The 23,266-nt window shown below is 49.2% G+C and overlaps 9 protein-coding genes across 9 annotated transcripts; 3 read left to right on the top strand and 6 right to left on the bottom strand.

Annotated features, from left to right (window-relative positions):
* Positions 1–462: 462 nt before the first annotated feature.
* HETIRDRAFT_449559 (uncharacterized protein) lies at positions 463–4,816 on the top strand (the record flags this gene model as incomplete). The annotated part of the gene is made up of 12 exons (XM_009545391.1): positions 463–867; positions 924–2,472; positions 2,525–2,605; positions 2,657–2,767; positions 2,823–2,939; positions 2,997–3,110; positions 3,535–3,651; positions 3,709–3,822; positions 3,875–3,988; positions 4,041–4,157; positions 4,213–4,709; positions 4,769–4,816. 12 exons carry the CDS (start codon positions 463–465, stop codon positions 4,814–4,816), a joined length of 3,384 nt encoding a protein of 1,127 aa, XP_009543686.1.
* Positions 4,817–5,411: 595 nt separating this feature from the next.
* Positions 5,412–6,241, bottom strand: HETIRDRAFT_170424 (uncharacterized protein; the record flags this gene model as incomplete). Its single annotated transcript, XM_009545390.1, has 4 exons — positions 5,412–5,636; positions 5,688–5,705; positions 5,766–5,897; positions 5,954–6,241. The coding sequence occupies 4 exons, from the start codon at positions 6,239–6,241 to the stop codon at positions 5,412–5,414; spliced, it is 663 nt and encodes a 220-aa protein (XP_009543685.1).
* Positions 6,242–6,613: 372 nt separating this feature from the next.
* HETIRDRAFT_408210 (uncharacterized protein) lies at positions 6,614–7,394 on the top strand. Its single transcript, XM_009545389.1, has one exon. The coding sequence runs from the start codon at positions 6,695–6,697 to the stop codon at positions 7,172–7,174; it is 480 nt and encodes a 159-aa protein (XP_009543684.1). The 5' UTR covers positions 6,614–6,694; the 3' UTR covers positions 7,175–7,394.
* Positions 7,338–9,859, bottom strand: HETIRDRAFT_237210 (uncharacterized protein; the record flags this gene model as incomplete). The annotated part of the gene is made up of 17 exons (XM_009545388.1): positions 7,338–7,394; positions 7,450–7,533; positions 7,588–7,612; positions 7,673–7,758; positions 7,815–7,885; positions 7,937–8,038; positions 8,092–8,132; positions 8,184–8,357; positions 8,413–8,510; positions 8,572–8,813; positions 8,863–9,018; positions 9,069–9,099; positions 9,216–9,326; positions 9,389–9,490; positions 9,543–9,598; positions 9,647–9,734; positions 9,788–9,859. Coding segments are annotated over 17 exons (1,596 nt in total), but the record flags the coding sequence as incomplete, so codon positions are not given.
* Positions 9,860–11,564: 1,705 nt separating this feature from the next.
* HETIRDRAFT_102592 (uncharacterized protein) lies at positions 11,565–15,481 on the bottom strand (the record flags this gene model as incomplete). Its single annotated transcript, XM_009545387.1, has 20 exons — positions 11,565–11,612; positions 11,665–11,715; positions 11,766–12,080; positions 12,135–12,266; positions 12,319–12,396; positions 12,449–12,544; positions 12,592–13,047; positions 13,100–13,132; positions 13,187–13,286; positions 13,602–13,706; positions 13,762–13,833; positions 13,885–13,956; positions 14,011–14,122; positions 14,183–14,311; positions 14,379–14,462; positions 14,514–14,647; positions 14,700–14,824; positions 14,873–15,090; positions 15,156–15,227; positions 15,280–15,481. The coding sequence occupies 20 exons, from the start codon at positions 15,479–15,481 to the stop codon at positions 11,565–11,567; spliced, it is 2,634 nt and encodes an 877-aa protein (XP_009543682.1).
* A 448-nt stretch (positions 15,482–15,929) lies between these two features.
* HETIRDRAFT_313274 (uncharacterized protein) lies at positions 15,930–18,219 on the bottom strand (the record flags this gene model as incomplete). The annotated part of the gene is made up of 5 exons (XM_009545386.1): positions 15,930–16,053; positions 16,101–16,485; positions 16,546–17,496; positions 17,549–17,632; positions 17,706–18,219. The coding sequence occupies 5 exons, from the start codon at positions 18,217–18,219 to the stop codon at positions 15,930–15,932; spliced, it is 2,058 nt and encodes a 685-aa protein (XP_009543681.1).
* A 76-nt stretch (positions 18,220–18,295) lies between these two features.
* HETIRDRAFT_408207 (uncharacterized protein) lies at positions 18,296–19,349 on the bottom strand. The gene has a single exon (XM_009545385.1). It carries the CDS (start codon positions 19,340–19,342, stop codon positions 18,389–18,391), a length of 954 nt encoding a protein of 317 aa, XP_009543680.1. The 5' UTR covers positions 19,343–19,349; the 3' UTR covers positions 18,296–18,388.
* Positions 19,350–19,370: 21 nt separating this feature from the next.
* HETIRDRAFT_170418 (uncharacterized protein) lies at positions 19,371–21,128 on the bottom strand (the record flags this gene model as incomplete). Its single annotated transcript, XM_009545384.1, has 1 exon — positions 19,371–21,128. One exon carries the CDS (start codon positions 21,126–21,128, stop codon positions 19,371–19,373), a length of 1,758 nt encoding a protein of 585 aa, XP_009543679.1.
* A 791-nt stretch (positions 21,129–21,919) lies between these two features.
* HETIRDRAFT_123667 (uncharacterized protein) lies at positions 21,920–23,204 on the top strand (the record flags this gene model as incomplete). Its single annotated transcript, XM_009545383.1, has 7 exons — positions 21,920–22,024; positions 22,095–22,162; positions 22,225–22,334; positions 22,395–22,541; positions 22,590–22,655; positions 22,704–22,787; positions 22,846–23,204. The coding sequence occupies 7 exons, from the start codon at positions 21,920–21,922 to the stop codon at positions 23,202–23,204; spliced, it is 939 nt and encodes a 312-aa protein (XP_009543678.1).
* Between the last annotated feature and the right edge of the window lie 62 nt (positions 23,205–23,266).

Genomic DNA, 23,266 nt, shown 5'->3' with positions numbered 1-23,266 from the left:
CCCGCCCGGCTGGCTCGCCCCTAACCCTAACCCCGACGTCGTTGCCATAGCCCAGCCGAGTCCCAGCCACTGCAGCCCCGGCCAGCCCTCGACATTTGCTGCCGCTTCCGAGTCGTCGTTGGCGTCGTTGGCGTCGTTGGTAAAAGAAACGGACGTTCGTCCCTGCACACTTCCTTTGAGAACATTCAGAAGGCAGGCCTTTCTACTCTGTTGCATCTCGGTTTCCCAGGCGATCCTGTTCATGTCAGTCTTGATGATCTATCATTTGTTCCAAGCGGTCAACTCACAGCACCACGTCCTATGACAGCCCTACCGTACGGTTTGTCAGTCGTTCTCCCACACCTTTGCCTCTGTCCCTGGCTTTCCAAGGACTCGCAGTCCCCACGTATCGCTCTGCTGCTAGACAGCATCTCCTTGCATCCATTCTTTCACGAACAGTCTCTATCTCTCTAGACCTGCATCATGTCTCACCTCACCTCCTCTCCGTTCCACAAACCATCTCCCTACGACTTCCCTCGCCCTTCTCAATTGCCCACTCCTCCTGACACAGAACCAGAGTTTACAGGCTTCACTCATCCACAGGGAATCGTTCCTCCTGCGACTACGGAGGCTGATCCCTTGTCTCTACAGACTAACCTGGCGCATGACGCTCACGTCAGTCGAATGCGTCGAGTGTCTACGCTTTCCTATCGCAACACTGGCCTTCGTGATAACCGTGAACGTAGCAGCTCCGGACAAACGAAGTGGTTAATCGTCGTAGTCCCTCCTCCTTCCTTGTCCAAAGCTCATGGCAACCTCGGCCATACTTTGGCCTCTGGTCCTCCTGATCGCTTGCCTCAAGGGACCTTGATGCCCCTCTTTCCGACGGTATGTTTCTTCTTGGATGTATATAATATAGTACCTTATCTCGCATTTTGCGGAAGATGTACGGCCAGCTCACAGTGATCGCCCGTGAATTCAATTTTCCCAGTACGACCGGTCTATGCCTCTACCTGCACATGGCTGAAAACGGACTTGCTGCATCGCCTCGCATCTCTGACGAGACTTGGCCTATCCTTTGGGGCCATCTCTTTGATGCGCGGTCTCCAAGCCTCCAGCTTCAGCAATTGCCGGTCTGTGGTCGTGTCGAGTTCGACATCGACTTCCATAAGGCCCGTTGGTACGATGCATGGGTAGCTTCTTCTCGGAGATATGCGATGGATTTTCCGGTCTCTGCAGCACCATCGACGTCTCATTGGAGAGGAGACAGCAAAACTACGTTTCAAGAGGATCAGCTGACTGAGGAGCAGTCGGAGTCCGTTTTCATGCCTCCTTCGAGGAACCAAATGCCCAGTCGTCACGTCCCGAGGAAGCTTTCCCTATTAGATCGGTTTGATGCGGCTTCCCCTGCTTCTAATCAGGCCAATCAGACGGCAAGAAATGATGATTTTATAGAGACGCCGCGTCCTTTGGCGCCTATCATGCAGGAAGAAGAACCTAAGACCGCTACCAAAGATTTAGAGTCGCGTGTCAAGACCTGGCGTGCGAGCTCATCCGTCGCACCGACACCATTGGGTGCTACGGGTCAGATCAGCCTTGACCCTGTTCACATGCCAAATGACATCGTCCTGAAGGATTCTCCTTTGCCCGTCGAGGAGGGCGAAGAAGCCCTCAACTTAGATGATTTCACATGGTCGGTATCCTCTCCTGGGCCTACAGATTATGATAACCTCGAATCACCATTGTCTTGGGACCGTGTTCCATCCGTACATCTTGATCGCCGGTTGGAAGGATCTGTTCTGCTGAGCCCTTCGACGGCAACTTCTTTCGGCCCCGACGATGACCTCGTCTCCCTCGTGTCTTATGCGTCTCGATACCCCTCTCCTGACATCGGTCTTAGGATGCTAGATGATGCGCCGCCCACACCCTCAACTGCGACAAGTTGGGGTGCTCCCCTCGAATATCCCGCATCCCCCCTGAGCGTTTCTCGCCCTCCTTCTGTAGATCTTGCGCATAGAATGACACTCAGTCGATCTACGACACCAGTCACTGCGACGTCGTGGGGTCCATCTTCATGGCCTGCATCTCCTGCATCTCTTGATAGAGTTTCCCAAGCGCCGTCCCTCGATCTTGGTGAACGTGGTGGTTGGAGTCGCCCTGCTACCCCGTCAACTGCTACATCGTGGGGCCCTCCGCTTTCTTACCCCCCCTCGCCGTTCGTCCCTAATCACATCCGAACGCCGGATGCAGGGCAGAGAGCCTTTGATTCGGCTACGATGCGTGTGCCGAACTCTTTCGAATTCATGTTTCCTTACTTTAGGCCTGACCAAGATCCTACATGGCAGCACGTCTGGCCGTACACTGAAACGTCACAGGAACCCGTCTTGCGAGACGTCCCTTCTTCCATTATAATCCAGTCGCCAGAGGTCTCTGACCTTCGAGCCGTCATGGAGATTGAGCAGCAACCCTTCACCGCGCATGTGCCTAAGAATGGTGAAGATATAGCTCTTGTCATATTCGCCGAAGATTCTAATCTGTCTAGTAGCTCGTCTGGCATTCACTGAGGTCCCTGCTGAGAATAGGCACTCAGTCCAGCTGTCGACCGCTTATCCCACGCTCAACATCTGTAAGTAGGACCTTTCTAACGGTCTAGGACCACCAACTAATATTTCTATAGATCCAACCGCGTACCCCAACTTCGAGATCTACCCTGGTCATGTCTGCTCGGCGGATATCATAGAGCCTATGACAGTACGCTTGCCCGCAATGTATCCTGCCATCGACGTTTGTTCGTCTCCATCGTCCTATCTACATTCTTTGTCTCATTCACATAAACAATGCAGATCGCACCGCATATCCGAACTTTGAGATATATCCCGGTCATGTTTGTGGTGTAGAGGTTGTCTTCGACCTCTCTATGTCGGTACACCTGCCCGCTGTTTACCCTTCACTCGATATCTGTGGGCGGTCTTTCCCTTCTCGCCGCAAAAAATTCCGATACTGATCATCTAAATAAGATCCCGCTGTGTATCCATACATGAGTATCTATCCTACAGTTATCCGACCTGTCGAGATCACCACCACCGCCCAGCACACCACTATTCGCGGACACTATCCGAACCTCGATATCTGTACGCAATCGGCTTTCGATCTCTCGTACTGTTTTACAAACTTCCTGCACAGATCCGGAGGGCCAGCGCTTCGACGATACAATGTATCATCGGATCCAACCCGTACACTTACCTTCTCTTTACCCGGCGCTTGTTATCTGTATGTGCGTCTCGTCTTACACACGAGCTAAGCTGACTGAGCATTAGATCCGGTGATGTATCCTGCACTAGATATATACCCAGCTGTTGCTCAAGTCATGCCCTCGGCAAAGGAGATCATTACTTCGCAGCCAACGCCTAGTTCACACAGACAACCAGTGCCGAGGTCTTCAGGGATTGTCCAAGGTCTGCCTGTTCGCTTACCCGTGACTTATTCTTCATTTGACCTATGTGAGCCTTGGACGGTGTATGTTTCTATTGAATTCATTGAAATATTTCCCGTTAGATCCTCCTGCCTACCCTGTGTTTGACTTGTATCCAGCTACCCCGTCTCGAACAGACTACGAGAGCAGCAAGTCTATCTCAAACCGTCTAGATGCTCAATACCCGATGCTCAATATATGTCCGTTATCTTCAATGAGAGTGTACACAAAAATGGTTGACGTCGCAATGATATTAGATCCCGCTGTCTACCCGCACTTCAACATCTATCCCTCACCAGAAGCTGAAGTGCAGAGCCCTGATTATGGCGTCAACATCGCTCTCGATGCAAGATACCCCATACTCAAATTATGTACATTGCTCTCCTTCATTGTAAAGTTTAACTCGTCTCACCGTCAGCCTAGATCCGGCTACCTACCCGTACTTTGAAATCTATCCTGGAGAAGTTACAGACTTGAGTATAATGGAGCTGCCGATCATTACCACGTTGACGCCGAGTTACCCGTGCTTTGATATATGTGGGTGTACATCACACTACCCTCCTGTCTCTTTTTGATTTTTTTTTTGTAGATCCCTCGGTATACCCTTATTTCGATATATATCGGTCAGGATGGGGAAGTAATCTGGAAGATCAGCACGACGTGATCTCTGTGAAATTACCCGCCCATTACCCTGCGCTCAGGATTTGTTCGTATTCCGTGCGACAAGAATTGTGCAGTGACGCTGATGTGCATTCCTACAGACTCTCCAGTGTATCCTCACTTCGAACTGTGGCCCTTCGTTGCTGCACCAGCCATTGCATCGTCTATTTTGGGAGGCACACAGCGGATTCGCACTCATGTCGGAATTCATCAGGAGATATCTGGTCCATCCAGGCGTAAACGGTCTGGAAGTCATTCCGAATTACACGATGAAGCTTTTAAAGAAGCCTCTCCTCCGTCCGCCTCATATACAACTCCTCCTCAGCAAGACGCTCACAGTACTGTCCTGAAGGCTGAAGCATCTCTCGAGCCACACCGAGGCACCTCATCACAGATCGACCAGGAAAATGCAACCGACTCTGTGAAGAGCCGTTCACGTCTGCCGCTCTCCAGCCAAAGAGTTGTAATGCCTAACACATCCGTGGACATTCCATATGACATTCAATTGGCCCCTCTTCCGCCCAAGAAACCGATCCCCACCTCTCTTCCCCCACCCACTCCACCTTTGCGCCCTCTTCCCAATACTCCATCTCCTTCGGTAGACATTCTAGGGCCAATGCCTCGACTCATCGGATTGCCGTCTTCGCAACTGCGCAGAATGTCTTCAGCCATATTACCTCCTTCCATAACCCTTTCACCGGTTGAAGAGAATCCCTCGGCATCTACAGTGTTGTATCGATCCCGGTCACTGGCCACGCAGCCGATCCAGGAAGGGTCAGATACACAGAGATCGACACGGTCCGCAAGGAGAAGAGATAGTCTTGTTCTAGAGAAAGCGAGGATGTTCGATACTCCGCCTGGTAAGGATGTTTTTACCATTATTTTTATTTGACTGATTTTCGCCCTTCACAGTTGTCGAAGATCCACCAACACGGATCACTATGAACACATTGGCAGAATTTCCGCTCCCGCCACGGCCGCCAGTACCTGCCAATGCCAGTGGAACAACTCGACCTGTGTCAAAACTAGACCGAACAAAGTACCCCTTCATGTAATATATCCTCTTCATAATTCACATCCGTTGGAATGTCTATACTAAGACTGCGCGAGATGATGATCGAGAATGCCTGCTTTCCAAAGAGCCTTGGAATCGAGAGTAAACAACATAGAAATACAGAAATTATGTGAGATCTGTCCAATTGCATGCAAGATGCCAATAATCAAGACGGTGGTGCTCGTCCAGAACTCTGTATCTGGTCACGGAGCGACTTAGACTTGCGATCATCCATGAATGCCTTTTTCACCTGATAAACGAATAAGTCAAGCAACAATCATACAAACGTTCGATGTGACTCGCCTTTTCTACGCGGGCTTCTTCTGCAGCCTTTGCTAACCGCTTGCTTGTTTCCTCTCGTTCTTGCTTCTCAGATTCATTACGAATGACTTCCTTGACGATGTCAGCACCAATGCGCAGATCCGGAAGGAACTTGTCGCTGAATACGTAGGATGGCTGGAAATTCCGAATCTACGTCCATGTTTGAGTGAGCGGAAGGAAATGAGAAAAGAATAGACTGACTTCTGGACGAAATCCCAGCTAAGATGATGGACAATTTAGCGGTCGACGAGGATGCTCTCAAGGATATGTATCACTCACGGCGACAGCATATTCCAGAGCACCCTTCGGATCCACAAGGTTCCGCTTTATCATGCTATTCGTTGGCTTGAATTGACGGAACTTTGGGTTAAGGGGTTCGCGCAGAATGTTTTCAGCTATCGTAGACAGTGTCTGAAGAGGGACGTAAGCTGTTGCACACTTTCATGGATCGGGGACGTTGACATTACACGCAAAGACGTCAGCGCAACTTCTCTGGCATTCGGCCTCATAATTCCAGGGTCGATAAGCCGTCGAAACTCTTGACGCTTCTCATGGTTTGCGTCAAAAGGTATGAACGCGGGCTGATCGGGGCTTCCCACAGTCGCGGCTGCCTCGGCTGCCTGCTCATCTAGACGACGCTGAAGAGCGGCGAGCCGTGCTTCACGATCAGCTGCAGCGGTGGCGCTGCGAGGGGGAGTTTGGAGAGGGCTTTGCGGAGGTGTTTGAGACCCTTCAAAAGAAGTCGAACTTGACATCACGTTGATGGTGACGAAACCTTGCAAGGTGAATATGCTCGTCTGCGAGAGTGCTGCTCAGCTGGAGCACGGCGAGTGTATTTGTATGTGGCTAAGGAGGGCTAACGTGTGTCACTCGCCGGATTCTTCAGAACACGCCCACTTACCAGCTTGCCAGCCATGTGCGAGTGCGTGACCTCCAAAAGAGTCACTAGATTTCCGCATACCACGCCGAAAATTGAAGCAGAATTGCCATCGTCGCTGCCCTCGGGGGGGCCAAGTAGACTGCATGTAGCCGCATATATTGTACAAGAGAATAAGTAGAGTGCGTACTACATATATTATGCAGATTTCCAGGACCAACGGCGCCGAGCTTAGCCTCACACGAAACTTGGTTTCCTATGCCATGATACTCAGGGTGATTATAAAAGTACAGACTCCAGCTTATAGTAGAGGTGAGCCGTCCATAATGTGATGAAATCTATAAATTATCCCCAATTCCATCATCATCTTCATCTTCAGGGTACAGCTTATCAAAAAGATTCGCCAGATTCACCCTGGACGAAGGAAGCATGCGTCGTTGTTCCTCAAGGGATAGATCATCTCCCGAAGAGCTGTCGCTACTCCACGCTGGATCAACCTCTTGGCTCGGTTCTTTTCCAGATGTGCGACTGTTGTTTCGGCGTAGAGTGGCAAAAGGGGAAGGCAGTCCAGGAAAAGACTGCGTGCGCAGCCTTTCCAAAAACGATCCAGAACGCGGTAAGCCTGAGTGCCGTGACCTTCCGGTTGAAGTCTCCGCTTCAGGTGCGCGTTGTTCTGAGGTCGTCGACTTTTCTAGCGCATGAGCATCAGCAGCCCATTTCCGATGCGTTACTGAAGAACGTAGTTGGTGACCGGGGGCGTCGCTATTCGTCACAGCTGTATTGGAAGTTGACGACACATAGCTTCGCGTGAAGAGTCGTTGGGCATCTTCTGTGTCAATATCGGACAAAGGATTTTCGAGATCGTATAGGTGTGCATGCTGAAGTGTGGGATTAGGATTGATCAACGTCGGAAGGGATTGGTCATTCGACAAGGACGAGTCCTTATGTTTGGTCTGTTGGACTTTGCGAGTAGCTTGTCGCCCTAGAAAGATTTGCCGCTCCAACCGTAACCTATTCTCGATCATATGTAGCTGTGCATTAACGATCGTGAGAGGATTTAATATTGGCGACGATACTGGCACGAACTTTTGGCCAAGTAACTATCTGCCCCACATGTAGCATTCTAGCGAGCTCCTGAGGGTCCGGATCACTGAGTATCCTGATCCAATCCTGTAGTATCCAGCATTTGATATGCAGAACATTTCACAAAAAGCTCATCCTTACCATGAAGCGCGTCCTAGGCCAAATCCTGAAAATGTATTTATAATGATCATGAGATTTACGGAACTAGATGGGATGTAAAACTCACGTTACTGTTCCATCAAACCGTTGCAAAAATACACTCGACCAATCTTGTCCCAGTAGTTGAGGAAGTAGTTCAAGGTCGCGAATCAGCTGCATAGAAATTGTCAGTTGCATGGTTTTGACAGACAGTCCCTGCTGAGACTAACCTTGAAGTTCTTCGTGAGTTCCAGTTTCAGCCATTGTTCTGCAGCAGACAACAAAAAGTTGCCTCTCCAGCCTGGTCCACAAATCAAGAAAGTTTCTCTGTAGATATGGTGAATTTTCGTACCTTTGCCCTTCCTATGGGCAACGGGCTTCCCTGCAGAACCACGCGGCGCAAAAAAGAACAAGTGAACGTGCGGATTTGACTGGGAGACCACCGGATGGGTGACTAGACATGCCATCAGAAAATGATAGATGCATCGCCCCATGGTGACGGCTTACCATTGAAATATAGATTCAAAGACTGAACGGGGATATCAACCCTGCATGCATTGTGTTCAGACGAGATTCCAAACATCAGTCAACTTACTCACCTGAGCGACCCGTCCTTGAATTTGCTACCCCAGTTCCAGGGAACAATCCGACCGTCCTTGAGTTTTTGCATCAGTACTACCGGATTTATAATGCCGGGAACAGCTGCGGAAGCTAACAGGGCACTCCAAATGATAGTGTCTGGAGCTGTAAAATAATTCAGCAGCTTGGTAGGTCTTTGAAATGATGGATTCTCAGATATTTATAGTGACATTAATAATCGATACTTACGAGTGACGGTCCGCAGGGATGACGGAAATATTCAACACGCGGCCAGTCCTCACGTATGCTTCCCGAAAAGTCATCGAACCACGAGTAAACCAGCAAGCCTAGAAGCATAATGAGAATATTCTTTCAGCATATCACGACGAACAAGACTGTCATTCCTACCTTCTTTGCCCATGCCAGACTATCGAACCTGGCGCCTGTAACCCAGAAGCGCTTGAACCATATCTGGAATGGGTCTTCGCATGCGGAGATTTTATTCGCCAACTCCGGTACCAAAAGCCTACTCAACTCGATGTCGGTCCGTGTACAGATAAGAGCCGCCACGAGCCCTCCTGCCGATGTGCCTGCGATGACCCGTGGCAAGAGCTCTGCATCCAAGAACGCCTTCGCAACACCAAAGTGGTCTGCAAGTTACGCGCTGAGACAGTGATATGTTGTTGTGGAGATATAAACACTGACAATATCCGAAAGTAGCGCCGCCGGAGAGACAGAGCGCCGTCAAGCCTAGATTTGTATTTGCACTCTTGAAAAACCGTCTCTTCTCATCAGTTGACAACAGGTGTGTCTCCCGGATATATCCCAGAGCCTTCTCCTGTTCCAGGATGTAGGCTCCATAGGATATCAGTTGAGATCATTATGCCAGCTTAGATCCAACTTACATTCTAAGAGGTCCTTCGTACCATAGAACGTCTACCCTGACGGTGTCACAAGGAAGATCGCGGAAGTAGAATAGGAAGCTTACTTCACTGTATAACCTGTTCGAATTTCAATCTGAGAACATGTTGGATTTGTGATCACGATAGAACTGACCTTGCTGACTCGACCCCCGCAAAGTTACTACGCATGCATGTTTCTAGTACTCCCAGCACCCCTCTCGCATCGTTTCTCTCCCTCAATGTCTTCAGAGAGCGCTTGACCTTGATATACAGAAAAGACTCTTGGTAACATTGCTCGAATAAAACTGACGTCTGCCACCAACCTTCCGCACAAGCCTCCAATCGTAGTATGGATCCTCATCAACCCGTTTCCATTCATTGAAATCGAGATACCCGTCTAAGACTTCAGCTGCATCCTTCCATTCCTACAACCAAAGTGGTCAAAATTGTAAACATGTATAGGAAGAATATCGGTACCTGATATGTAGTAGCTGCTCTCAGCCTCTTCCTCAGCTGCCCCTTCCGGCCACGCCCTATAGTCTGTGAAGTTCGAGTAACGCAGTTACAGATACAGCACTCACATGCCAATAACCACTCCTTCGCATTGACCAACTGACGAATAATGACATAGAGCCCGAACTCGCACATTATGAAGAGGAAGATGAAGAACTGTGCATGGTCTTATCAAGTTAATCATTTCATCTCGAGGCATCTGAACGTACCAACAGAGGCCATCGAACAAGTAGGAATAACCACTCCTGCCGCTTCTCATGACCCCCATGCCCCTTCCTCCGCCTGAAACCGCGTAAGCCACACTGATCTATATTTGTCCCTCGTATGAACTGACCTTTTGACTTTTACATTGACAGGTGCGAAATCAGAGAGCGCAGAGACCTTTCGTATTCGAGTACTTCCCCGATGATGAACCGGAGTATCCGGACGAGAGCTTAGATATGGAGATGGAGGTTGATCAGGTATTAACGCATTATCGTCCGAGTTAAGCGCGTCTGCGAAAGCTTGCATATGACTGTAGTATAGAGGACGGTCAATGTGTTACACCACTGAGCAGTATTCAAAGAGACAATCACGAACGTTTCATCAACATACTCGGTATTAAACCCTTCCTCTGGAGAGAGTGTGTGTACGCAAAAATCATTGGAAAATTCTACTGATTGCATGGCAGGAAATTATAGGTTTGCATGCTAGTAGGTGAATGAGATGGATGCAGAGCAGCGTGAAACTTGGTGATGGCGATGACTTTGAATGCTCACATGAATGCTCCCTGTCATGACTTTCCCACGCCTCCCCATACTTTGGTTATCAGCTGATTCCTGTGTCTTGTGATCAAGTCCTTCCTTGCGTTTGTATAAGATGGTCAAAAACCAAATTTATATGCTATAGTGCGCACTTGCGCTTGATAGGGACTGAAAATAAGAAGATGGTCCTGAATGCGGGCCGTGAGGCCTATGAGGCCTGTGAGGAGCTGTGAGGCCTGTGAGGGCGTCCTTGTTGTCCATGACGTCTATTTACATTCTGGTGGCCCAATCGGGTTGTTGCAGTGAAGTCTTCGGGACGTCACTCGGGCCAGTTGAGTCAACCAACCAGCATCTCCGATGGAATACAAACCTCGTTTCACACAACCTTTCACTCTTTCAGAGGCCACTCGATTGGATCCCTCTACTCTAAGTGAAGGTTCAGCTAGTTCCTAGCTCTCTTTATGTAGTATGGATCAGATGACGCGGCCCTCGCAGAGATTGCACGTCTTCAAAACTCATTGCAGCATCTTCAGGAGACACAGAATCAACTCCGGCAACATATACAAGAATCAGATCAGCCTGATCCGGATTTTCTCGAGGCCATACAGGAAAATGACACTGTAATGTGAGCGCCATTTCGATTTCGACACGCAGTTAGGTTGTGACAAACAACTTCGACTTCGCGATCTATACCTGGCCTTGTCTTTCGACGAGATGCTGAATGAAAAAATTATTTCACCGCAGTGGCTCCCAAATGGAGCGAATCACAATTCTCCAGATGGCTTTGGTGGAGAAGGGTGTCATTCGTTCAGGAGGTCATTACGACGTTCATCCTCAACCTCCAGTCGATCGCACAGCCGCAGAGCCATTACCACCACCACCACCACCACCACCACCACCACCACCACCACCACCACCACCACCACCACCACCACCACCACCACACTACATTACACCTTCTTTGGATGAAGAGGAGGGTGGTATCATTTTGTGACGGTCTCTGTGTTACAATATTCATTGCACGACGAATCGACGATTACTAAGAAGTACATGTTGATCTCCACAAATTTGAAACTTCGCCACAAGAGAGAGCAGAGCAGCCGAGCCAGCGAGAATAGCATAAGACCAGATGAGCACCAAGTCGATCATGGAGAAACAAGCCCCGTGAGAGCGTAGCGCAGAACCGGACAGGAGGGGGGTCTGGCAAGAAACAAACGATCTTGATACAGGCCGGTCGAACACCTCACTTGCGTTTGCGGGGTTTTGCTTTTGTGATTGGCGCAGTAGTAGTCTGTACCAGGAAAGAAAACATTGAATTTGATCATTGATGATATACAACTTACCTTCCCCGAAGAATCGCCCTGTTGAGCCCCAGTGAGGAGGGAAGCAGTTTTCTGATGATGTAGTCAGTTCAGCACCCTTATACTTGGGTCGAAATTCAGACCAAGCGTCTGCTAGGCCTTTCGGTATCGGCTGTGTCTTCCGGATGTGGGTTCGGACCGCGTTTTCCTATTCTGCGAACAGGTGGTTCATCTTCTGGCTCGGAGAGGATGGAAGATTCGCTATTGAGGCTAGCGAACGTTCGTTCAGACTTCTTCAAGCGTTTGTGTTGCACAGACTGTTCTGTGTCAACTTGCTCCCTTGTTGATCGGTTTGGAGTAGAAAAATTGGTTGCTGGATGACGAAGAGCACCAGACTCTGTGAGACTCTGATGCGCATTGGCTGGGATATCGTCTGCTGATGCGCCATCGTGTTGAGACTGCATACTACATCAACACAAGGCATCCAAAAACATCAAAAGTTGCAAACTTACCGGCCCCGAGTCACTGTCAGGTGCTCTAAAATTCTCTACACCCGAACTCGACGACATGAAGTTCTCTAATGGGAGGATAGACTTTTCTGATGCTGAAATCGATTTGTCCCCTGGCATGCTGGGTTCAAGCTTCTGAGTACATCGTCAGAAATCTTGCAAGCATTAAGTCATGGACATGGACTACCTCGATATTTAGATGTCGTGCCAAACTCTTCTCTAGATACACGATTTTCGATTCCAATTCCATGACTTTGTTCACGCTCTATCCAAACACATTATCAGATGGCTACATCATGATAATATATACCACTTACCCTTCTAAGCTCGTTTTGCTTTTCTAAAATTGTGTCCTCTTGAAGAGACTCGTATTCCTTGAACAAAGTTTCCACAAGCATCCTCTCCTCATTCGACTAGGATACGCTGAGAAATGGATCTAAAGTTTCAAATGAAAACTCACTAGGTCGTCAGCTTTGTATCGAATCACGATTGTGTCAGCACGTTCGGTAAGTAAAGCCCTCTCGGCCTTCAGAACTCCAATTTGTAGATTGAGAGCATCGATATCGCTCTGCTTTATGGAAGAGATTTGTAAAGCATCCTGGGACTGCGCCTTCAGTACATCCAGTTCACGAGAGATTGAAACAATGCGAGAACGAGCGTTGTCTGCGTCCGTATGAGCTTGAGTGAGACGTTGCTCCGCCTGAAAAGCCATCTCTTTGGCGTTCTGAACATCAGAAAGAGCTTTCTCTCGAACCGCCTCCATGCGCCCTTCATATTCTGCCTTGACATTGGTGAGCAATTCTTGAAAACGTTTCGTTTCTTGCTCGGCATCGTGGAGCATCTTTTGTAAAAAGTTGTTTCGTTCGCCAATGATGGCGATCTCACGTTGAGTCTTGTTGGACTGTTCGAGGGCGCTCTGGAATCTGTTAGAAGATGCCACCAGTCGAGATTTGAAACAAAAATCTTACGGTACAGTTCTTCTCAACCAAGAAATGTTTCTCCTGAAAGCAGTCGTGAAACGGTCGTTGAGCTAACGAAGAAGATGGATGGGATACCTGAGCGTCGCTGTTTGCTTCTTTTGCGAGCTTCAAAGTGGTGGCTTGATCTACGAAGCGTTCTTGGAGAACCTTGAGTCGTATTTCCATTTGTTGCAGCCTAATAACGGCGGTCATTGTCCAGATCAGAAAGATAGATTTGATGAGGCATGCCTTTCTTTGTGTCCGTTCGCTTCCTGCGAAGCATGTGCAGCCTGACCTTGGAACATCTTGACACGCTCCTCACAGATAAGTTTATCTTCCGCAAGCTTCTGGTTTAGCGCCAAAGCCGATTTTTCACGTTCTGTGCATTGCTTGAGCTCTTCCTGAATATTGCTGATGGATTTGATAACCACGTCGTGCTCAGTCTGCAATCCCCCACATCTATTGTAGATAAATATCGGTCAACGCATGCAAATCAGACCATGACACATACCTGAGTTTGAGACGTTCGATAGTTTGGACATGTTCACTCAGTGTCTTTTTCAAGTTGTCACACTCCATTCTTTGTTCGTTCGACGTGGCGACAGATGTAATGAGCCTGTGAGATAATCATCAACTCTGGTCTTATCTCAGAGACACGACCTAAGACTTACTCATCTTTTATCGAGGAAAGCGCGCGCAATCTGCCGTCCTTATCTTCGACAATCGAGTGAAGCTGTGCATTCCTTTAGGTGGCATTGGTAAGTATTCAGAATCAGGGACACGAGCCGACATACTTCTTTTCCAGGCTCCTAGCTAGATTGATAGCTTCGTCCTTGTCATGCACATATCTGTTCAGCTTTGCCGCTCTGGATATGAATTAAACCTCCCATTAGGAGAGACGATAGATAAGAGCCACGCACTCTTCTCTCAACATAACTGTTGTGGCATTCAGGTCGGCACAACTTCGTAGTGTATCAGATAATTCTTTCTGCGTCTGACCCAATGCCTTTCCTTGCTCAAGAATTGTTATATCTGTTGGGAGTGGTGTGCCTTCCATCATCAAAGGCCAACTAATCGAAGTTTTCAACTCACTGGACTGCTTCAAAGATTCATTGCTGTCTGCATGAAGCTTCTCGACAGCTTGTATGCGATCCTTAGCTTCAATAAGCTGTGAAGCTAGCTCGGTCAGTTTGTCGTGCAGGAGATCATTCGCCTGTCTCGCTGCATGGAGAAATCTACGAGTTAAATTCAGCTAACGATAGATAATTGAGACACCGACTCTTTGTACATTCCATTTGCAGTTCGGTAATGATCTGTTTCACCTCCGCTGCTCGGGTCATGTTGCCATCGCCGTCGAATAGCAGATCATATTCTAAAGAAGGATGAGTGTCTAGTCCGAGAGAAGATGTAGAAGGTTACGCACTTTTGGCACTGTTTTCAATGATGCATCGCATATCAACTACATCGGGCAAAGACGAACGCGCTTGTACAGCGAAGGCAAATGCCAATTCGGACTGTTGCTTTAGCGCTTGGAGCGTCGTTCGCATTTCTTCAAGACTGAGATATGATTAATGCCATCGCATTTATGCGCACATACTTTGTGACTCACCTCTTGGAATTGGACGCTATGGCTTTCCGAGCTGCGTCCTTGACACCGTTCAAGCGCTGCATTACTTCTCCCTTCTCGTTCTTCACAACATTGAGCTGTGAGCGAAGATAAGCGATCTCTCGACGCTGAATACAGGTCAATGAATGAACAAATTGGAGCATGTATTGTCAAACCTGTTCTTCATTCTCATGCTTGGCATATTTGAGATCTGCGAAGCCTTTCAACACGACAGCAGAAATGTCGTTCTCCATCGAGTCTTCCTTGAAGGTAGACATAGAGATACCCCTGACCATTTGATTGCTGCCGCTGACATCAAGCTTCGAGGGCGACGTGGAGAAAACCTCCTTGGCAGATGGCGAAGTCGTGAACGACGAGCGGGTCTCTTCGGGCTCTATACACCAGCAGGGTGAGATTTAGCGATCAAGCTGTGTAGGAAAAAATGACTGTATTTTTGACCTGCCAACGAAAGTCTCTCTGAACGAATCTGCGAGTTGTTCAAATCGTGGTGCGAATGTCTGCTAATGATATCTATGAATGCATTAGATGACGGTCATACGATCTCATTAAGCTCATAGCGTACTTGAGGAATTCGAATTTAGTGATGAGGACAACGGTTCTGGCTTGTACGATGTAGGAGGTGAGATGGGCCTGCCCTCATTCTGCTTGAGGGTTTGGACACCGTCGCGGAGGGAATGGCTTGAGAAAAGAGATACACGCGGTACATGTTCAGTCGCTTGAAGCTCCCGTAGACTTTCTTGCACTCTTTCTGGGCGAAGTGGCATGATATTTGACCCCACTGAGTCCGAGACGTCAATTTGGTGCATGAAGCGACCGCCATTGGACTTCGAGTGACTAGCTCTGTCGAAGAAGTGGTTTCCAGTGCCTCGTTGGCGACTTGGCACTCTATGAGTTCGACTGAAGTCATTTTGATGGAACGTCAGAGAGAACGGGTGTTGATTGTTGTTCACGGAAGCGTTTCTGGCAAGCTCATTGAAGCTCATCGCAAAGGCGGGACAAGGATCGAGCCATGTCGACTGGAGGAGGAAGAGCGTTTTCGAACGCCGCTACAAAGTCCGTGGTGGGCCAAACGTAGAAGCCTGACCCGGTCAGAGGTTCGAAGATACCCGATGATGACTTGTTCGCGGTGGCAAAGTCTTTTAGAAACCAAGACATTCGTGTATCACTCAGTCTGTGATTGTCTAGGGTGTGATCATCAAGAAGCCCACATCGCTAGTTAAGGTCCGCGTCTCGACATCCAACGTCCGATGCTGCACCATAAAATATGGAGCCGGCAAGAGTGCCAAGTATGTACAGAGTAAGCACCCGCCAAATTGACAACCCAGAGGAGCCAGCCCTATGTTATCCCACAGATCACATGGTAAATATGCCAAAAGTAATTACATCGAAGGAGCCTCCGTCTTCTCGTTTGACGTAACGGCGGCGTTCCCATTTTGCGGTGGCACCCCAACGGAACCCCCTCCAGGAGGGAACACATTCTGGGACGATGCCGGCCGTGAGAGTGTTTGCTGAAGTGTTTGCTGATGGGGAGGGGGTGGTTGGTGTGTCGGTCCTGGCGATGGTTGGTGGGGAGGTATGGCGGGACCACTCGGGAGAGGGTAGTGTCCCGGGACGACATGTGGGCCTTGGCTGTACATGACAGGATGAGGACCGCCAGGCCCAAATGATGGTATGCCTTGACGAATGCTCTCTAACTCGTGTCGAAGCATTTCAATATCACGTGCCATCTCTTGGTGACTCTGCTTCAAATGCACGACAAAGTCGATGGCTGTCGACAAGATACAAGGAGTTAGGCATGAAGTGACACTTTGGAAACAGAACATCCGACCTTTGCTGAGAATTTCCCACTTGCTTGCCTTCATACCCCTATCCGCAGGTAGCTGGTCTCGCAATTCGTCAAATAAATCCCTCATCTCTTTTCTTCTCTTGCGCTCAGCAAGTTTGTGCGAAACACGCAGCTCGGGAGAACGGGAGTAAGGTGTGCTGCCCGAGGGAGGTTGAAGATTCTGAATGGAGGATGAACCCGATACATGTTCCGCTGAATCTGTGTCTTCCACGTTCTGTAGCGCAGCATTACTGGAACTAGCAGCGCCGGATTCCGCACCGCGCAACTGACTGGTACGCGAGGGGGGACGTGACCTTGACCGGAGGACCCGAGCGGTGGTGGAGTTGGCAGGAGGCATGTTGGATGGGAGATTCGTAGGCACGGACATTCGACGGTCTGTGTTAAATGCAAGGGGATGGACCATCGTTATTGGCAGCATGGATGAAGGATCAAACTGTCGTCCTGTTCCAGACGTGTCTGCCTCATTCTGCATGGCGGAGGGCTGGTCAGAAGCCTGGGTGGGATGCCATGCGACGGTAGCAGGCGTTCGACCATGCGGCGAATCAGCGGAGAACGCCGGCGATCCATATCCCATGGATGGGCTAGAGAACATGGATGACGTCGAATCGCGTCTCTCGCTACCCCACCATTGTGGACTTCCTTGAGCAATACGAGTGTCGAGAGAATGTCGTCGATCGTAGACGCTAAGCCCGGTGATTCGCTGCGTCTCCGCCAACGATCCCCGTCGCTTGGGAATAGGACCTTCCATATCCAAATGTACGGTACTCGGAACGCCTGGGCCAACAAGTTGAGGATCGATGTCCTCACCTGCGGCTGCCAACACGCCTCTATCATGCGAGAGTTTGCGTTTCGTGCCATGAGGTAGTGAGGATGGCGACCCAGGACCACGCGTTTGCGCATGAGGGCCTTGACTAATAACCGAAGGCACGACACCTGCGGTGAAATGCAGTCTCTGTTCATTTGGCAGAGGAATGGTACCGCTCACTGTCAATATGCCCCTGTTGGCCTGCAGACGCGTGAGCCTGCGTATGCGCAGATCTCGGTTTAGAATCAATACTCGAATGGTCTGCTATTGAAAATTTGAAGATGTATGTAAGATAATAGTTTGAAAATACAAAGTGGAATTGTATAGTATGAATCACCTTGGGGGGGATTGTGCTCTGTTATCTGGGACGTGCTCCCTGTGTCGAATGAGGCTCTTCGAGAGGAAGGGTTTGCAGCGCGAGTGCTATCAATGCCATCGGACGAAGATAGTGAATTGTGGGTGCGATCGTACGGCTGATCTGTGTCCATACTAGAACCCTCTACCATCCGAGAAGGGGACGTTGGTCGAGAATTAGGAAGAGCGCGTTTTGGAGGAGAGTGGTGGGGAGCAGAGAGGAGGTCAGAGGGTGTGGGAGAAGGGCCAGCGGTGAGATTACTTGGTCTGGAGAAATGTCCGGGGCTCGCGTGCAACGAGGGGTCTGTGATGGAGCCCCTTCGTTGACTCTGGAGATATTCGAGTGGAGCAAGAGGTGGGACGGAAGGGCTACGGATGTTACTGGGTGAGGACGATACCTTGATGTCGGAGGGCACGTTGTTCTCGTGGTTGTTCAATGAGAGGTCGCCATTCTGTGCGTATGATGAAAAGGCTGAGTCCTCGTCTTTGTCGACCATGTCGGATTGCAAGCAGCAGTATGCCTCGACTGGCTCTTACCGGGAGCAGAAAACGGACATACGCACAACGTGGCCAAACACATCGGAGCACGTGGGGCCCACGATTCAAATCAGGTCAAATTGCAGCTTCTCGTTCACCGAGTTACAAATGCGCTTCGTATGTCTGTGTCTACAAGGTGGTGTCCCATCCACATACATCTAACCTCGTTTGGGCCAATATGTCTTTCTTTTCCGTGTCCATGTTCGTGAAAAAATGCCCCCTCTGACTGTTTCTCGTAGACCTACCCCTCTGGCTGCTCGTGGTCTTCATGTCCTCTTCCTCCGCCTCCACCATGTACCTGATCCATGGCTCGTAGTCCAGATGAACTATAGATTCAAGCAAAACGGAGACAGCTTTTGGCACCCTTCCTCCCAGGGCATTGCGCATCTGACTTCGATAGCGCTCATTAGTCGGCTGGGAAGACACCTCATCCATCAGAAAAGTATAGTCGTCCTTGACGAATCCCCTAGCACTTCGAATGAATGCCTCGACCATCTCACTCTCTCGAATGTACGACTCCGGGTTTACCGGCAGGTCCTTATCCGAGACAGGTTCCAGTGTGAGAAACCCGACCTGACCATTGAGAACATCCTCTGAGACCTCCGCGCCGTGCCGTTCCGGCAATGAAAAGTTTGCATCTAGCAACGACAGAGAATTCGTTACCCGCTGCAGTGAAAGTACGTCATCCAGGGACTCGTGCGAGTTCATCTCGTCGGTTGCTCCGCTCAAATTGTCGGACAGACGGGGCAGTGCGGTGCCTCGGGATTCTTCGATGCCTGGCTTTAGTATCCTGCTGGATAGGAGGAATGGGTTTATTGTCATGAACTGGCATTGGTTGATCGTTTGCCGCAGATCAAGTGGAAAAGTCATACTGGCCTCAGATACTTTGTCCTCCGGGTGTTTTACGAGCAAGTCGCGGTGACCTGAGGGGCACCTTCCACTAGATGCTGCTAGACGCTCCAGATGATCTTCGCAGTCGACATGACTTCTTTCCTTGAGACAAACACTCCGGAGGTAAGACATAACTACAGGGGCAGGAGGAGGTGTGAAGTGTAAGATGTCCTGCAAAGGGAGATCCTCCATTGGAATCGATGATGTTTCTAGGTGCTCATCAGATGAAACACCCTTGAGGGATACTAAACGGACACCCACCGTTACAAGTCATAACCACTGGCCGTTTACAATCCTTGATGAACTTGATGACAGCGGGCCAGAAACCGACATCGTCTTTGAAGAGTACATCTACCTCTTCGAACAAAACAATAGACTGGCGAAATGACTCATTCGTCTGAGGTACCTGTATTGTCGGGGTATCAGTGATTATTGAAGGCAGTTCTTCATCGTCCGTAAGCCTCCATCTAACATCCACCGGAACAACATCATCTTGCGATGTCTTCCGCCGCAAGCGTCTAAGAGGAGGTTTCGCAGCTCCATCTGAATGTGATGTAAAGAAGTCTCGAATAGCTGATGTTGAGGGGAGTGGATCAATGGGTGCCGAAGCTTTATCCTCCTCGAGCCGAAAACGCGGCTGTTGAACCAGGTGATTCTTTCCAACATCACCAATCAGATTTTCCAAGCTAGCAGACCCACGCTTGCCGACTCCTGGATATACTTCAAAGACCTCCCAACCTAATTCTTCCGCACAAGCATAGATTGCCGCGGTCTTCCCACTTCCCGACGGGCCTGAAAGCAGCAGAGTGTTGTGAATCTTGCTTCCGAACGTGAACGGTTTCGAGTGAATTGACCAGCCGTCATTAGTTTGTGTAGGAAGAAGTGATTCCTCATCGTTCCCAAGGGACAGAGAATCCAGATAGTCATCGTCGATCAGTAACTCATCCTCCGATGCATCATCATCCACGATCCAGTCTAATTCGCCGCGGCGTTGCCGTTTCTTGGAACGATTTACCTCTCGCAAGATCAGAGGACGTCTTGCAACCTTGCGCTTACGGTGAAAGGTTGGCTGAGACCCTACTTTTGACTTCTGGCTACTTTGGCTTCTTCTCTGCGAGCCTGAGGGCTGATCTGCATGCTCGTCAAAATGAAGTCGTAACGCATTCATCCAATCTCGCAGATAGCAGGCGTTCCGCTCATTTCCTAGAACTTCTATCGCCTGCCGCGGTCGCCATTTCTCATTCCAGTAAAGCTGCGCGGGGTCTGTATGTCTCGAAGCTGGCGATTGATCGTACGACGGGGGATCGAATAAACGCGAAATGGCTGGGTACGCGTCACGGTGATGGTCCGGGATGATTTTCCGCTCTTGATCGCTGTCTCTGGTGGCCAAAGGGCCATCGTTTGTGGCGAAAGGTTCCGACCGAGTATGTGGATCTATACCAAGAAATTGCAATGATGAGGATTCGGTAAGATGCGCGCCTACACATCCTTTGCCTTTGTCACGATGGCGCAACGGCATTGAACGAGCCGTATACAGCGTTTGCGAGCCCTGGACATGCTGAAACAGACGATCAGGGAATACACTTTGAAATAGATTATCCTCATGGTAAGGCGGTCGTCTGTGTTTGAGAGAAGGCGTGTCAGTTCGGTGAAGGTTGGGGAGCGGATTGGCGGATTTTGAAGTGTAGTGACGTCGTGGGAGAACTGGTGAATCTTCGATGGTGATGATAGAGGGTTCCTCCTCATCGCTTGATAAGTCGATGACAGAGGAGGAGACAGACGGGGTTGATAGGGCAGGGGTAGATGATGGTGGAAGGCGAATCTTATAAGATACGACAGTAGACTCGATGGGCAGTGCGGCGGTGCGTTTACGCTTTGGGTTTCGGCGCACAAGGGTGCCTTCATCAATTTTTGTCTGGGGCGTGTCTGCCGCCACGTTGGATCGTGAATGTTGAGACGTGGAATGTGGCTCGAACATGGGAAATAACTTCTTAGGCTGCTCTTCTGTCTTTCACGAGTCAACAAACTAAGGCATACAACAAACTCATGATGAAGTACGCACGTATTTCGAACTTCATGGGAGTGGGAGATGAACAATGAGATGTTGAATTGCTAGATGCAGGAAGTGAGGTTAACGGACTCGATGAAGGACTCGATGCTCCTGACGGAAGAGCCTCCGCGACGATAGCGGGGTCTGAGTGTTCAACGAAGGATTGGGGCGCCAAGCTTTTAGGGGACTCTACTGAAGGGGGAAGGATCTTCTCTACTTCATCAAGCTTGTTCTGTGACATGAAGTGTGTCAAAAGAGTTTGTCCTCCTGTGACGCTCTGCAAGTTGCCAGCGGCCAAGAATTCAAGTGTGTGATCAGCCTGAACCTGATAGAGTAGAAGTCTGAGCATAACGCACAGAGGAGTTCTTAGCCTTTCCAATTTTGTTCCTCTTCTTTATCTCTGCCATAGCCTGTGATGATCTTGATGAACGGTAGAGTAGGTGAGAGTACGCGACGCGTCGCGTCAACCAAACATGTTCCTCGTGATTCGTGAGCTATTTTAACCTCTTTCGTATAAGTAGGTTATTTGCCAATAATATTCCACGGCCTTTATTTTGACAAGTCCACTGCGTTCCTTAGACTCGTGCAACGATGACTGCGCCCTTGCAAAGGTCACAAACCATCCTAGAGTGGATTTCAGATGAATACCATGGTAATACTCTTTTGCAATACGCACATCTAGTCTTACCGCATGACCTTTGTTGACCGCAAGACCAGGCATGAACGGTGTTCATCATGATATCTTAGAAGCACCTCCATCAGCCTTGGAGTTTTCGAGACTGTGGCATATATCTAGACCTGTCGTGATCAGAGGTAAAGCTATGGTTCCAGCTTCTTGACGTGCGCTACGATGTCGATGATCGCAAAGGATGCAATTTATCTGGTGACAAACAGTGGTCCAACCGATATCTCCTGGAACACATGGGAGACAAATCGTTCACTGTCGCAGTAACTCCAAACGGGTCTGTCATGTCTCTATCTAGAGATTCTCTCTGTGAATCTGATTTTGCAACCTATCTACAAGATATGCAGATGCAGTCACTCTGGGCCCTGATGGATCTTTATATTTCGTTGAACCTTATATAGAACAGAGGACTATGAGCTCATTTTTGTGCGAGCTGGAATCAACGAATGGTAAGTCTCGGATCTGACTATTAGAAGTATATTAACTAGCTTATTTTCCTTGACATGAAGCGACAGAAGCCTGTTATTTGCAGTCTCAGAACGGAAACTTATATTCAAGTACCTTTTTCCATCCAGACATGCAAGACTCGCCGACAGAATTCGAGTCTTTGCGTGCAGATGTTCCCTGTGAGCTAGATTGGTGCAGTCAAGCCTTCGGTCAGCTTCTCGTCGGTTTTAAGTTTCATTTGCTCTTACTCCAAACAGATAGACATCCGGATGCGGTGAATCTATGGATTGGCAATAGCAAGAGCATTACCAGTATCCACAATGGTATTTATGTTATCACTCCGTATCTGAATGCTAGCTTATTTTCGATAGACCCGTACGAAAACATTTATCACGTTGTCAGAGGCTGTAAGACTTTTCTTCTTCTTCCACCTACTGAAGGATGGTGTTTGCGAGGTTGGTAACACCTTGATTCTGGATGACAACCCCCGTTGATACTGACCTTGAATTTTAGAACGTCTGTATCCCCATGCTACTTATATTCGTCCCTCGGAGGGTTCACCTCTAATTCTAACGCCCTCTCCCTCTTCGACACCCATGGTTCGTTGGTCGTCTATCACGCACCCCGAACGACCGGGTGCTCTGCCTGCTTCAGCGCATCCGATCACCATTTCTCTGCAAGAGGGTGAGACATTATACTTACCCGCAGGATGGTGGCATCACGTTCGACAGTCGGACGAAATCACCGTCGCATTGAACTGGTGGTATGACGTTGAAGGCCGCGGAGCTACATGGGTATGGCTAAACTTGCTAAGAGGTATTGGGAATGTCCCTCTTGGGAATGGTGATGAAGAAGATCAGCAACCTACATGAATTCATGTGTATTTTACAAACACACATTCACAAGTTGGGTAGCTTCGACGGCATGTAATATT

The sequence above is a fragment of the Heterobasidion irregulare genome (genome assembly GCF_000320585.1).
Source record: "Heterobasidion irregulare TC 32-1 unplaced genomic scaffold scaffold_03, whole genome shotgun sequence".
In the NCBI taxonomy this organism is placed as follows: domain Eukaryota; kingdom Fungi; phylum Basidiomycota; class Agaricomycetes; order Russulales; family Bondarzewiaceae; genus Heterobasidion; species Heterobasidion irregulare.
Note: the sequence above shows the minus strand (reverse complement) of the source record. Positions and strands in the feature narration are given on the sequence as shown.